Source organism: Somniosus microcephalus, chromosome 2 (genome assembly GCF_052327205.1).
Source record: "Somniosus microcephalus isolate GS21.2 chromosome 2, FLI_Smic_1.0, whole genome shotgun sequence".
Taxonomy (NCBI): domain Eukaryota; kingdom Metazoa; phylum Chordata; class Chondrichthyes; order Squaliformes; family Somniosidae; genus Somniosus; species Somniosus microcephalus.
This window is the reverse complement of record NC_140988.1, coordinates 320,928,233-320,943,481: the sequence shown is the minus strand read 5'-3', so window position 1 is coordinate 320,943,481 and position 15,249 is coordinate 320,928,233. Positions and strand designations below refer to the sequence as shown.

Here is a 15,249-nt window from a genome sequence, read left to right as displayed (position 1 = left end):
AAACAGCAATCATATCACCTCTCGACCTTCTCTCTTCCAGTGAGAACATGAACAATTTGCATAATCACTCATCATACTGCAATTCCCCCATCCTCTCAATCATTCTGGTTACTCTCTTTTATATCCTTTCAATCGATGAAATATCCTTTTTGTACTGTGACGTCCAGAACTTTACGCACGTTCGAAGTGCGGTCGCACCAATGATTTATGAAGTGACAGGATTACTTCATTACTTCGGCTCAATAATGACCTTTTAATACATCCCAACATCTCAGTTGCTTTACGCAATAGTTTGAATTTATTGTTGGTCAGGAACCCCCAGATCGATCTAATTTTTTGTGCATATTATTTTCTTTCCATTTAAGTAATAATTGAAAATATTTCTTTCAAAGACCTGGAATAGACATGATGGGCCAAATGTCCTCCTGTTCTGTATCAGTCTATGATTCTAGTTCAGCCATATAACATCTCTCTTATTCTTTCGGCTTTAACTTTAAAGATGCCACCTCCTTCAGATAAAACGGGTCTGTGCATGTTTTCTTCTCTAAAATCTCACTTTCTTTTGCTTACAACTTCTGTCATTGTTTGCATTCTGTTGTACCAACTTGCAATGCCTTGCACTTTCCCGTTTCACTTGAGCTTTAATTAGTTGGCCACTGTAGGGCTGTAGAAAGGAAGATTCTCATTCTCTATCAGCAGTTTGTTCACATGGAGGTCTGCATACCTGGTATTGAGAGTTTGAGGTGTAGCCTGTTTTTTTGATGCCATTTTAGAGTGCTGGTATATTGAAAAGTTTTTTGTTTACCACATGATATGCATGAAGTGCCTCTGGTCAGGCATGTCACTTGTCTTTTTCTGTGTGGGCAATGTCCTCCATAGTTTCGGCACATTCTGGATGTTTTTCAGTTCATTCTGTGGCCCTTTGCATTCTTCCAGCTTCAAATTTTGTATACTGTTTAATCTTGTCTTTATTTTCTATATTGATGGAAAAGTATCACAGCTTCAACTTCAACTGCTGTGTGGCAGCTCTGATATTTTCGTTAATATAGTAAATGACAAATGTAACTTGGGATAGTTGAAATGTGTTGTTCAAACAACTTTGATAAGACAGCCTAAACCTGACCAGTTCCTGCTTATCACCTTTAATTCTGGCCTTGAACCTCTTACTCAGGAAACATTCCCTTTCCTGTTAACTCCAGCCTAGCCTATCATTTGAGTCAGCCATAGTGTTAGATACAAAACATGGAATGGACTAACAATTTTCTGGCAATGGAGTAAGTGAAAATAGTTAATACAGGAAACTTTGTGCTATCCGGCACCGACTGGACCGAGCTGTTGCCGTTCCCTCAAAACTGCCGGACAAACCAGCGTTAATGTTGAAGCTCTGTATCTGGCAACAAACACTGTTGCTTAGCAACAGCTTCTAAACAGTCGGCCTTGGAAGTGTCTCTGTCGCTTAGCAACAGCTTCAGAGAGACTTTGCAGAGCCTGACTGTTGGGGGAAAAAAAGCCACGAGAAGAAAAAAAACCTAACAAAACGGCTCCTGATTTTTGCCAGTGGCTCGAGCTTGCCGGACATTTAGCCTCCGGATAACACAAAGTTTCCTGTAGTTTAGACAAGTCTAGTTTTGAAACCTCTGCTGAAATAAATATGTTGACGAGGAATCTGGTTGGTTAGTACGATGAACCACACCTAAAATGGCAGTGGCTCCATAATTTAAGTGTCAAGCCCCTGCGACCCCCAGGATACCAACTAATACAGCCTGTTATAGGAAACATTTGAGAGGTTTTTTATTACCACAAACAGCACGATTTTTAGCTTGCTATAAGAAAGATGTTAGTTCAGAAAATTAACTGCTGTAAAATTATGCAAGTGAGCATTAACTAAATTTCTGTCACTATCGGCTTACGTAGCCCTTGCTAATGGCAGTGAAAATGGGAGACAGTCAGCAAGAGGCAGTTCAGCCCAGCAAAGCTTGTTATCCGAGTACTCTTAACCCTTGAACTCCCCTGATGTTTGTCTCAACGACTCATTGGGTTCCTTATTCCAAATGTTAATCCCCCTTTAAGAAAATTTGGCACTTTCTATCTTGTACTCTGTGGTCGTATTTCATTGAGAACATTGCTGATTAAATTTGGTCATAGCCAGCCCACTCTCAAATTGTAGAATGGATGCAGGGAGACTTGAGTCCATTAATAAATGGACAAGACAGCAAGCAGTCAAATGCATTCAAAATGCATGAAATGAAGGGTTTGGAAACAAAAAAATTGAGACTCCACTTCATCTGATAGCTCAACCTCTTCCAGCTAGAAGGACAAGGACAGCAGGCGCATGGGAACACCACCACCTCCAAGTCACACACCATCCTGACTTGGAAGTATATCGCCGATCCTTCATTGTCGCTGGGTCAAAATCCTGGAACTCCTTCCCTAACAGCACTGTGGGAATACCTTCACCACACGGACTGCAGCGATTCAAGAAGGCTGCTCACCACCACCTTCTCGAGGGCAACTAGGGATGGGCAATAAATGCTGGCCTTGCCAGCGACGCCTACATCCCATGAACGAATAAAAAAAACTGGCCAAGTTGAGGAGTAACCAAACTCTTTCGATTAGAAAGGTCCCAGCTGTGATCTCTAATGTGTGCTCAAGTTCGTTGCTCTTAGCTGGGCTGGTAGTAGGGACGCTACTTTTCCAATTCATGATCACTATTTCGAGGCCATTGCTGAAAATACTTTATGTAGGGGTGAGAAAATGATTGGGCTCAGCTGTGATGACTTGTAAAGTCAAATAGTCTGCCAACACTTACTGCCTGGGCTCACATGAAGAGTGGCTAATTGGACTCTTGGTATTGGTGACCTGACAACTAATATCCTGCAATCTCTAACATTTCCAATTATGTTCCCACCGAGTATAGTTCACAGTATCTTTTATTTTGCCAAATCTCAACATTGTACATTTCATTAAATGAAACTACATCTGCCACTTTTCTGTTCATTAGCCCAGCATCTCCAAATTTGTTCTGAATTTGTGCACATTGGTTCTCACCATCTGCCACTGCTCCAATTTTGGTGTTATCTACAAACTTTGAACGGTCTCTCCTCGTCTCAAACAGGGCCATTGTCTTCAGGAGGAGTGTGGAAGGGGCAGCAACACTAGATGTTGGGAGTTTGCATGTCCCAGACTTTCAGCTGGACCTGGCATATAGTGGGGCTACATCTGGTCAGACCATCAACAGCTGTAGGGACGACCTGGGTGTCCAAGCCAGGATCCCGATTTCCTACAAAGTTGTTATAAAAATTCTTTCGACATCTATGTAACTTTGTTCTCTCTTTAGCTTTATCCTTTCACTTACCTTTACTATAGAATACAGGCTTGAGATCCTCATTTCTTCATTAGCTCCATCGTTATCCTCTTCACACTATTTACATCAATCTGTAGCATCAATCTTGACTCATCTCCTGAACTCATCAACAATTTATCCACACTTTCCTCATTTGTTCTTTATTCTGGCTCCAGCTAGGTAATGTACAGTCATATTTCCCTTGTTATTTTCAGAAAACCTGAAATCTGAATCCCCACGGTGAACTCCCAAATCACAACAATTTGTTTTGGCTTTTTCCGTCTCTACTCTGACGTTCGCACTCAATTTCTCTAATCTCATCAGTGATCTTAACCTGTTTAACGTGCTTCTGCAGTTCATTGCTGGTCTGACTGGTTATGAGCAGTCGAGTTTGTTGAAGTAGCCAAGAAGCTGGGCGAAGGACCTGGACAAAATTTGCAAGTGGACAGAAATGTCAGGTGAAGTTCAACACAAAAATAAGTGCAAGATGTTCCACATTGGAAGAAAAATTGGGAAACATACTTAATAGTGTTGAACCAGCCACTGAAAAATCTGAGATACCTAGATATGATGGTTATCATGTCCAGTATCATTGTGAGGTGGATTTGTGGTTTAAAAAAAAAATGAATGGAGAGTTGCTGCAGGAAGGGTAGTTTTGGCTTACACTGACGGGTCACAGTACTCTGAAAGGGGAGTAAGTCTCGTGGCCAATATTTCTGATGAAGGAAAGCGAAACACCAGTGCAAGTGAAATCAAATATTGGACAAGAAATACCAATGCAGGTGTACCAGTGGGTAATCCTTTACCCACAAGCAACAGGAGATCTACTATTCTGTTATTTTGTAAACCATTAATTTTTGTCTGTATTTATTTAAGTTTCTTTCGAGATTGAAAGTTATGGCAACTGTTTGCTTTTTCTCTGGATTAATGGGACGATTGAGTGGGAATTCCCCCTTTTATTGTTCAAAGTTAGCTTTTACAATTTCTAGTACATTTTTTTTTCCAATCTGTTTGAATTTGAAACTATTTCTTTATCATTGGATGCCTCACAAATCAACGTTCACTGAGACAAAGACTGTAGGACACAGACGCTGTACCTATTCGATCAAAACCAATAGCCACACAGCACCAGATGCAAAGAATGGTTAAGGGTTAACTTTTCTGTACACGTGTAGAAAAAAAGTGTATTTGATGGAAATTGTGTTTTGCCTGATTGAAGCCATTTAAATAATTGACTACGTCAATACAAACTGTCTCGTGTAAAAGGTGCAAAGGTTCTGTATTTATTATAGCCACCTTACGCACTTCATTATGTAAATTAGTGGTTAAAGTATTGGGCCTTTTATTTAGAAAAGATCCTAATTACAAATCCATATTGATCTTGCCCTAGAGTATGCTGACCAAGAACTGCATTGTTTAAAAAAAAATCTCATGTCTTTGCACATTTCCTGTCTCTACAGTCTTCTTTCCTGTTGTCACATTTTCTTCATTTTGTCAACATTTTCATTATCAACTCCTACATCTGCCTTTATAATAAAAACTTGTCGTCTTCTCTGCTTCCCAGGGGTTGCAGCCTCAGAATAAGGGGTCAGCTATTTAGGACTGAGAGGAGGAGAAATTTCTTCACTCGGAGGGTAGTGAATCTTTGAAATTCTCTACCCCAGAGGGCTGTGGAGGCTCAGTCGTTGAGTATATTCAAGACAGAGATCGATAGATTTTTGAATATTAAGGGAACCAAGGGATATGAGGATAGTTCAGGAAAGTGAAGATGAGGTAGAAGATCAGCCATGATCTTATTGAATGGCGGAGCAGGCTCGAAGGCCCAAATGGCCTACTCCTCCTATTTCTTATGTAAATTTGCCATGCTGTAATTACATCCTTCCACCACTGGTGGCTCTATAGCTCCTCAGTTTTCAATCACCCAGCTTCTTAGCTGCTACAGTAGAGAAACTTTTATACTCCAACTAACTCTTCTTCTCTGCTTCCCAAATAGTTGTAAGTTTTGCTGTTTAACTATATTTTATATTATATCTATCTATGTATCTTAAAAATCTTATGTCTGCACACCCTAATCCAACTAAGCCTCTCTTACTCCATTTCACTTGCAGACGACATTTGATTTTGACGCCATGTGCAACACCATAGGAAATGGACTAGTAATATCTAAATCCTGTAAATATCATAAAATCCAATTTTTTCTTTTGACATTTAGAAGTCAATTTGTACTAGCACACAAATTGCAACCCAATATTTAGAAGCTATATAAATGTCCATGAAAGTGAGACTTGCAAAATATGTGCCCAATAGTGTTCTCACTTCAAGTCCTAGTGCTGTTATAAATAAACAAGTAATATCTTAATTGTTTTTATTTTCAAACAGGCAGAAGATCCTGCCTTGGAGAGGCCATACACCTTTAAGGACTTCCTGCTCAGGCCAAGGAGGTGAGTTATGCTTATTAGTTGTGGTCGTGCAAAGTGGTTTTTGTATCTGTGGGTAAGATACTTGGATTAAATTCAGCAAGTAACAATTCCAGCTCCTTTCTTTGCATTCCCAAATATTTTTTTCTGTTAATTTGAAAAATGAGTATCTTGTTCTGTTGTATTGTGCTGTGATCTGAAGTCTGCCTGATCATCTTTTTTTAATGTATAGTTTCAAATATCTTGTTATTTATTGCATTACTTTGTATATTAAACAGCTGTATAATTCTCACCATTAGTTATAGTGGACTCTTTACTATTGAATATCTTGATGGATCATGGCTTGGCACGATCTTGATCTCTTGTCTAAAATTGTGTTGAATTTGCGTTTTGATTTGATCAAGTCATTTTGTACCTCCACTCACCTGCTCAGGCCTGTTGTACTACTTCTTGCTCTCCAGTTAGGCTCCTGTTGTCCCATGCTGTTAGAACTGCAGTAACTTGCACTGTAAAAGTTGGCCTGAGTCTCCCCATTCAAGTGGTTTGACCAGTCCCTACATTGCTGCCTAAAGGAGCAGCACGGATGCATGATTTTCCCTGCATCGCTTAGCCCACAAAATTCAAACCGACAAACCAGTGACATAGGTGGAAATAGCTCTGAATATTCCCGGTCCCACTGCACTGACTAATGTATATACTGACTGGGAAGTGACCTCGGAGAGCAGGAAACAGTAACGTAGGAGACTACTGCATCACTTTTATACCAGTAAAGGTGGGCAAATTGTAAACCGTAGCAGCCAAAGGGTGACTGTTGGGGAGCCAGGAAGAGCTTGCAGCTCAGGAGCAGACATTTTGAAATCTAGCTCCTATTTGCTCTGTATCACCAGAGACATCGTGAACGATGAACTTGGGTGTCAACATTTAATGTTGCTTTTGAAGCTGCCATGTGAAAGAAGTTTGGACTTCAATGTATCAAGATTCTACTGTGGTTTCTTTCTCGGGAAAAGATGCCCCATTATAGAAAGAACATAAGCCGTAGAGCCATACAACACAGACATACCAGGAATGAGGAACTATACTCGAGGAGATACTAGGACAATTTCCATTAGAGCAGATAAGGCCAAGAGATTTACTGGCGGTTTTGATAATTATGCAGAGATTTGGGAGGGTGAATAGGGAAAGACTATTTTCTCTGGGGGAGTCGGTGACGAGGGATCATCAATTTAAAATTTACTGAGGGTGATGAGAGGGATTTGTAGAAATGTCTTGACAGTTGTTGGCGTATGGAATGCTTTGCCACAGGGAGTAGTTGAGATAGAGATAATTGCCATTTTTCAAAGAAAAGTATTGGAAAATACATATATCTGGAGAGAGAGCAGGGCAGTGGGATGAGTTTTGGATTACTCTAGGTACGAGCCAGCAGAAGCACTATGGGTTGAATGGTGGCCTCTCGTGCTGGAAACTTCTGTGTTTCTATAGTTCTGTAGTGCCAGTGTTTTTTTTTCCACATAATAATGTCTGAGATCGGGTAACTGAGCACAGACCAAGGCTCAAACCTAGGATCTTGTGGTCTGTGTGGCTCATTTACAGACTGGATAAACTCAATGAAGCATGTGGAATAACACCATTCTATCTTGAAATATTACCTGGTTGATTGAACACAACCCATCCTGAGGTTCTCAGAAATGATGATGGAAATAAAATGAGACAAGAGTGGCTCAAGGAATTGGGAAGTAGTTTCAAACACAAATGAATATGCTGATAGATCCTGACATGAAGTAATCTATGTGTATTATGTAAAACATTTCAGCATTACAGAATGTAAAATGATAGTTGATTATTTATTCTCCCTCTTGTGTTTTGGAGCTTAAAGCTACATTATCCCATCGTTTCCATTTAAAAGTTGAAAATTAACGCAGAATACTCAGTAGAATATTGTTCTTAAATACAGCATAAATTAATAATAGTCACTTGTGTTCATTCACTTAGAATACTAACCTTGTCTATTAATCTTAAGTGTGCTGTTGTGTTAATTAAGGGGGATCTCATTGAAACCATAACATTCTAACAGAACTCGACAGACTAGATGCAGGAAGGATGTTCCCGATGGCGGGGGAGTCCAGAACCAGGGGTCACAGTCTAAGGATAAGGGGTAGGCCATTTTGGACTGAGGTGAGGAGGTATTTCTTCACCCAGAGAGTGGTGAACCTGTGAAATTCTCTACCACAGAAGGCAGTTGAGGCCAATTCATTAAATACATTCAAGAAGGAGTTAGATATATTTCTTAAGGCTAAAGGGATCAAGGGATATGGGGAGAAAGCAGGGACAGGGTACTGAATTTGGATGATCAGCCATGATCGCATTAAATGGCAGAATAGGCTTGAGGGGCCGAATGGCCTACTCCTGCTCCTATCTTCTATGTTTCTATGTTTAGAAGTCATTTTTATATAGGCCAAAACAGTTTCAAAAGAACATGAGAGCATTTTTATGTTAGAATATGAATATTCTAATCTTGCCATTTGCAGTCATAAATCCAGGGTAAAAGGTTTCCTGCGGTTGAAGATGGCTTACTTGCCAAGGAATGGTGCACAAGAAGAAGAAACTGCCGAACAGAGGGAAGAATCTGAGGTATAAATCTGTGAATTGTGAAACTTCTTCAACCATTGTCGCGCAGTAGGTCATTGCACCCTTGTGTGAGTTGCATAATCCAATTAATAGCACTCAGCATGCACTGCAGAGCAATTATAATTGTTTTTAATTTTTTTCTCTAGACAATTCTCTGTCTTAATTAACTCTGTTACATATAACTGTATAATTATTTGGTTGTGGGAAGGGAATTGAAAGAGAGAGAAGCATAGATGGGTGATTAACTGTATGATGTGTCGTTGTGTTTTCTCTTGCTACTGGGATCATAGAAACAGAATCTGTAGAAAGCAACAGGCGTGGGTTGAATACTGGAGGTTATATGATTAGATAGATATTCGGCAGATTTGTATGATAGCCTGTGGTGGCCAGGGAGGGGTTTCTGCATAATTTTCTCATAGGGTATTAAATAAATCAACTATAATTCAACAACAGCAAATTGTACATGGTCTGTGGAGGCCATTGCCTAATGGGCACAACACCCTTTAATCATTTTCATGACTGTGCACTTAGTAGTACAGTATGTATATTAGATAACATAAGTAGTACAGTATGTATATTAGATAACATAATTAGTGTATCAGAAGAGAGCAACAAAGTTGTGTGAGCTGACTCATGGTTCCTTTGATACCATTCGAACTCTGATTCAGCTTCAATCTCTGCTACATATTGTTAATCTAAATATGCAATACCCGTTATCAGAAATGGATATCTATTCAGCAGAGCCAGATCACTAAAAAGTATGCTGTTCTCCAGATACCCCTTCAGCATCACAGCGGTGGTTATTCATTGGTCACAGTTTCAAATTTCAGGGTGTGCCAGCCACTTAAATGCATCATATTTAAGGGTGGCTGGCTAACTGTTCCTGTGCACTCCAGGAGGACGAGAGGAGAATGGTGGTTCATCTCATGATTTGGTGAAACCAAGGTAAAGGGCCAAGGCCTATATAAAGCTATAAAAAAGATGAGGACAATCATGAAGCAACGCTTTAAATTCTACTAAGCTTGCATTTCAATAGCCTGAAGAATGTAGGAGAAAGGAAAGACTGAGCAAGGTAAGCATTCCTAATTGTGATGGCCTGGGAGAGAGACAAAGAAACCATTGACTCTGGTCGGGGCGGTGGGGGGAATCCAGAACAAGGGTCCATTTAAAATGAGAGCTAGGCAATTTAGAAGTGAAATCAGGAAGCACTATTTCTCAGAGGGGAGTGGAAATCTGGAACTCGGTCCCTCAATTCCTTGGTCAATTGAAATTTTGAAGACTGTGATTGATAGGTCGTTTGGTAAGGGTATCATTGGATATGGAGCAATGGCAGATAAATGAAATTGAGGTACAGATCCACCATGCTCTAATAGAATGACGGAACTATTCCTGTTCCTTGGCGACATCATCCGAAAACACAGTGTCAGTTTCCACATGTACGCTGATGACACCCAGCTCCACCTCACTACCACTTCTCTCAAGCCCTCCACAATCTCTAAATTGTCTGATTGCTTGTCTGACACCTAGTTCTGGATGAGCAGAAATTTTCTCCAATTGAATATTGGGAAGACCGAAGCCATTGTTTTCAGTCCCCGCCACAAACTCTGTTCCCGAGCCACTGACTCCATCCCTCTCCCTAACATCTGTTTGAGGCCGTACCACACTGTCCTTGGTGTCATATTTGACCCTGAAATGGGCTTCCGACCACCTATCCGCAACATAACTAAGACCGCCTATTTCCACCTCTAACATCGCCTGTCTCCGCCCCTGCCTCAGCTCATCCGCTGCTGAAACGCTCATCCATGTCTTTGTTACCTCTAGACTTGACTATTCCAACGCACTCCTGGGTGGCCTCCCTAGTTCTACCCTGCCCGTGTCCTAACTCGCACCAAGTCCCGTTCATCCATCACCCCTGTGCTCGCTGACCTACACTGGCTCCCGGTTAAGCAACACCTCAATTTCAAAATTCTCATCCTTGTTTTCAAATCCCGCCATGGTCTCACCCTGCCCTATCTCTGTAATCTCCTTCAGCCCCACAACTCCCCCCGCCTCCCCCCCCCCCCCCCCCCCCCCGGAGATATCTGCGCTCCTCTAATTCTGGCCTCTTGAGCATCCCTGATTATAATCGCTCAACCTTTGGTGGCTGTGCCTTCTGTTGCCTAGGCCCTAAGCTCTGGAATTCCCTGCCTAAACCTCTCCACCTCGCTACCTCTCTTTACTCCTTTAAGACGCTCCTTAAAACCAAGTTTTTGGTCACCTGCCTTAATTTCTCCTTATGTGGCTCGGTGTCAAATCTTTTGTCTTTTAGTACTCCTGTGAAGTGCCTTAGGACATTTTACTATGTTAAAGGTGCTATATAAATACAAGTTGTTGTTGTTGCTCCTAAGTTCCCAACGAGTTAAGAGTAGGCAATGATGCAATAAGTCTTGATTTCAAAGATTGTGGATATTGGGAGGATAAGCAGTATTTAGGATGATGTATTTGTAACCTAAAAGGAAGAGTTAAGTTCAGAGGAGCAGTGACATAAGTATATAGAATTTTACAGCACAAAAACAGGCCATTCGGCCCAACAGGTCTATGCCGCTGTTTATGCTCCACACGTGCCTCATCCCACCTACTTCATCTCACCCAATCAGCATTTCCTTCTATTCCTTTCTCCCTCATGTACTTTTCTAGCTTCCCCTTAAATGCATCAACAGTAGATATCTTTCTCCCACCCCAGAAACACACTCCTGTGTTACTGTTGTATTGGTTCATTAATCATATCATAGAATCATAGAAATTTACAGCACAGAAGGAGGCCATCCAGCCCATCTTGGCCGTGGTGGCCAACAAAGAGCTATCCACCCTAATCCCACTTTCCAGCACTTGGTCCATATCCTTGTAGGTTACGGCACTTCAGTTGCATATCCAAGTACTTTTTAAATGTGATGAGGGTCCCTGCCTCTACCACCCTTTCAGGCAGTGAGTTCCAGACTCCCACCACCCTCTGGGTGGGAAAAAAATCTCCTCAACTCCCCTCTAAACCTCCGACCAATTACTTTAAATCTATCCCCCCTGGCTATTGACCCTTCTGTTAAGGGAAATAGGTCCTTCCTATCCACTCTATCTAGGCCCCTCATTATTCTATACACCTCAATTAGGTCTCCCCTCAGCCTCCTCTGTTCCAAAGAAAACAACCCCAGCCTCATAGCTAAAATTCCCCAGCCCAGGCAACATCCTCGTAAACCTCCTCTGCACCCTCTCTAATGTAATCACATCCTTCCTGTAATGTGGTGACCAGAACTGCACACAGTATTCTAGCTGCGGCCTAACTAGTGTTTTATACAGTTCAAGCATAACCTCCCTGCTCTTATATTCTATACCTCGGCTAATAAAGGCAAATATCCGGTATGCCTTCTTAACCATCTTATCTACCTGTCCTGCTACCTTCAGAGATCTGTGGACATGCACTCCAAGGTCCCTCTGATCTTAACTTCTGTGCCCTTCCATTTATAGTGTATTCCCTTTCCTTGTTAGCCCTCCCCACATGTATTACCCCTCACTTCTCCAGATTGAATTCCATTTGCCTCTGTTCTGCCCACCTGACCAGTCCATTGATATCTTCTTGCAGTCTACAGCTTTCTTCTTCATTATCAACCACATGGCCAATTTTTGTAGCATCTGCAAACTTCTTAATCATACTTCTTACATTCAATTCCAAATCATTGATATATACCATAAAAAGCAGAGGACCCAGGACTGAGCCCTGCGGAACCCCACTGGAAACGGCCTTCCAGTCACAAAAGCACCCTTCGACCCTTACCCTTTGTTTCCTGCCTCTGAGCCAATTTTGGATCCAACTTGCCACTTTGCTTGGATCCCATGGACTTTTTCTTTCGTGACCAGTCTGCCATGTGGGACCTTATAAAATGCCTTGCTAAAATCCATATAGACTACATCAAACACACTACCCTCATTCGACCCTCCTTGTTGCCGCCTCGAAAAATTCAATCAAGTTAGTCAGACACGATCTTCCCTTGACAAATCCATGCTGACTGTCCCTGATTAATCCGTGTCTTTCTAAACAAAGTTTTATCCTGGCCCTCAGAATTTTTTCAAATAATTTTCCCACCATCGAGGTTAGGCTGACTGGCCTGTAATCACTTGGTCTATCCCTTTCTCCCTTTTTAAACAACAGTACCACGTTAGCAGTCCTCTAGTACTCTGGCACCACACCTGTAGCCAGAGAGGATTGGCAAATGATGGTCAGAGCCTCTGCTATTTCCTCTCTTATTTCTCTTAACAGTCTGGGATACATTTCATCTGGGGATTTATCCACTTTCAAAGATGCTAAACCCCTTAATACTTCCTCTTTCACTGTTTATTTCCTCTAATATTTCACACTCCTCGCTGATTGCAATGGCTACATCGCGTCTCTCTTTTGTGTAAACATCGCAAAGTATTCCTTAAGAACCATACCCATGTCTTCCACCCCCACACAAAGGTTACCGTTATGGTCCCCAATAGGTCCTACTCTTTCTTTAGTTAATGCTTTTTGCTTTTTTTTTTCCAATACCATTAAGCGTGCCTGGGATATGGTCGACCCCAGTGATTCAGGAACGCAACGTGAACAACAGTTGCCACCATTACCACCTGGCTGGGAAGAGAAGACCGACAACCTCGGCCGGACATACTATGTGAATCACAACAATAGAACTACGCAGTGGCAGCGGCCAAGTCTAGTGTAAGTTGCCTTCCAGGTCTATATTTTTTCTTGCATAGTTGCTGAAAATAGTTGTCTAAAAATATCTGGCACCACAGTTCCTCCATCCATTTAAGCAACAATGGCCTGGCAGCATTAAGTTGCGAATTTATTGATTTTTCTGGTCAGCAGTGAAGGAACGGGGCTCACAGGACAAGAAACAGCAAGGCTCTTCAACAAATCAGATTGAAGAATTCTCAATGAGACACAGAGTCTAAATCAGGAAGTATAAAGCAGAAATTATAAATGAGATTTAAATCATGTATAGAAAGCAAAATAAAGATTGGGAGAGACAGATGGGATTTTTTTTATTCGTTCATGGGATCTTGGTGTCGCTGGCAAGGCCAGCATTTATTGCCCATCCCTAATTGCCCTTGAGAAGGTGGTGGTGAGCCGCCTTCTTGAACCGCTGCAGTCCGTGTGGTGAAGGTACTCCCACAGTGCTGTTAGGTAGGGAGTTCCAGGATTTTGACCCAGCGACGACGAAGGATCGGCGATATACTTCTAAGTCAGGATGATGTGTGACTTGGAGGGGAACTTGGAGGTGGTGCTGTTCCTATGCGCCTGCTGCACTTGTCCTTCTAGCTGGAAGAGGTTGCGGGTTTGGAGGTGCTGCCGAAGAAGCCTTGACGAGTGGCAGTGCATCTTGTAGAGGGTACACACTGCAGCCATGGTGCGCCGGTGGTGGAGGGAGTGAATGTTTAAGGTGGTGGATGGGGTATCAATCAAGCGGGCTGCTTTGCCCTGGATGGTGTCGAGCTTCTTGAGTGTTGTTGCAGCTGCACTCATCCAGGCAAGTGGAGAGTATTCCATCACCCTCCTTACTTGTGCCTTGTAGATGGTGGAAAGACTTTGGGGAGTCAGGAGGTGCGACACTCGCCGCAGAATACCCAGCCTCTGACCTGCTCCTGTTGCTCTAGTAATTATGTGGCTGGTCCAGTTAAGTTTCTGGTCAATGATGACCCCCAGGATGTTGATGGTGGGGGATTTGGTGATAGTAATGCCGTTGAAATCATGGGGAGGTGGTTAGACTCTCGCTTGTTGGGAGATAGTCATTGCCTGGCACTTCTGTGGCGCGAATGTTACCTGCCACTTATCAGCCCAAGCCTGAACGTTGTCCAGGTCTTGTTGCATGCGGACATAGACTGCTTCTTTATCTGAGGGGTTGTGAATGGCGCTGAACATTGTGCAGAAATCAGTGAACATCCTCATTTCTCACCTTATGTTGCAGGGAAGGTCATTGATGAACCAGCTGAAGATGGTTGGGCCTAGGACACTGCCCTGAGGAACTCCTGCTGCGATGTCCTGGGGCAGTGATGATTGACCTTCAATCGCCACAACCATCTTCCTTTGTGCTAGATATGACTCCAGCCAGTGGAGCATTTTCCCCCTGATTCCCATTGACTTCAGTTTTACTAGGGCTCCTTGATGCCGCACTCGGTCAAATGCTACCTTGATGTCAAGGGCAGTCACTCTCACCTCACCTCTGGAATTCAGCTCCTTTGTCCACGTTTGGACCAAGGCTGTAATGAGGTCAGGAGCTGATTAGTCTTGGCAAAACCCAAACTGAGCATCAGTGAGCAGGTTATTGGTGAGTAAGTGCCGCTTGATAGCACTTGATTAAGAGAGAGAGAGATAAAAGAGACAGACAGATAAAGTTAAAGCTAAAATTTATTTTAATTTTATTTAAACCTCTAACACCAATTAACTTCTGAGGGAATGAAATTCCGCACTTGTAATAAATTTTCTGGGCCAGAGAAGTTGTTTGACAGTAATTATCACTTATCACGTTGTTAAAAATTCACTTACCTCTGACTGCACCAGCCCTAACTTTTTCTGCTGTGTTTAGTGGAGAACCAGTGGGCGAGTACACCAACTTCATGGCATTCCATTGATTTCAGTGCAGAGTCTATCGGCGAGGACTGTTACCGCGCACCCGGTGGAGGAGCGGGGTATCTCTGACTGCAACCCCCAGATTTCCGAGTTTAACTGCGCATGTGTGGATGCCAGAGGTTGCTGTCCGATTTACTCAGTTATAACAGTGAGCACTGTTAGCCTCACTGTTATTATGTACTCAAAATCCAAGCCATTATTTCTTGAGCTCTTGCACAACATGAATC

The 15,249-nt window shown here is 42.3% G+C and overlaps 1 protein-coding gene across 9 annotated transcripts in view; it reads left to right on the top strand.

Moving 5' to 3' along the window:
- Window positions 1-15,249, top strand: part of nedd4l (NEDD4 like E3 ubiquitin protein ligase) — a 577,353-nt gene that overhangs the window by 445,421 nt on the left and 116,683 nt on the right. For all 9 annotated transcript variants that reach the window (XM_085974389.1, XM_085974354.1, XM_085974372.1 and 6 more), the window contains 3 exons: window positions 5,723-5,784; window positions 8,286-8,388; window positions 12,951-13,111. In XM_085974389.1, coding sequence (XP_085830515.1) covers window positions 5,723-5,784; window positions 8,286-8,388; window positions 12,951-13,111 — 326 coding nt within the window. The remainder of the gene's footprint in view (window positions 1-5,722; window positions 5,785-8,285; window positions 8,389-12,950; window positions 13,112-15,249) is intronic.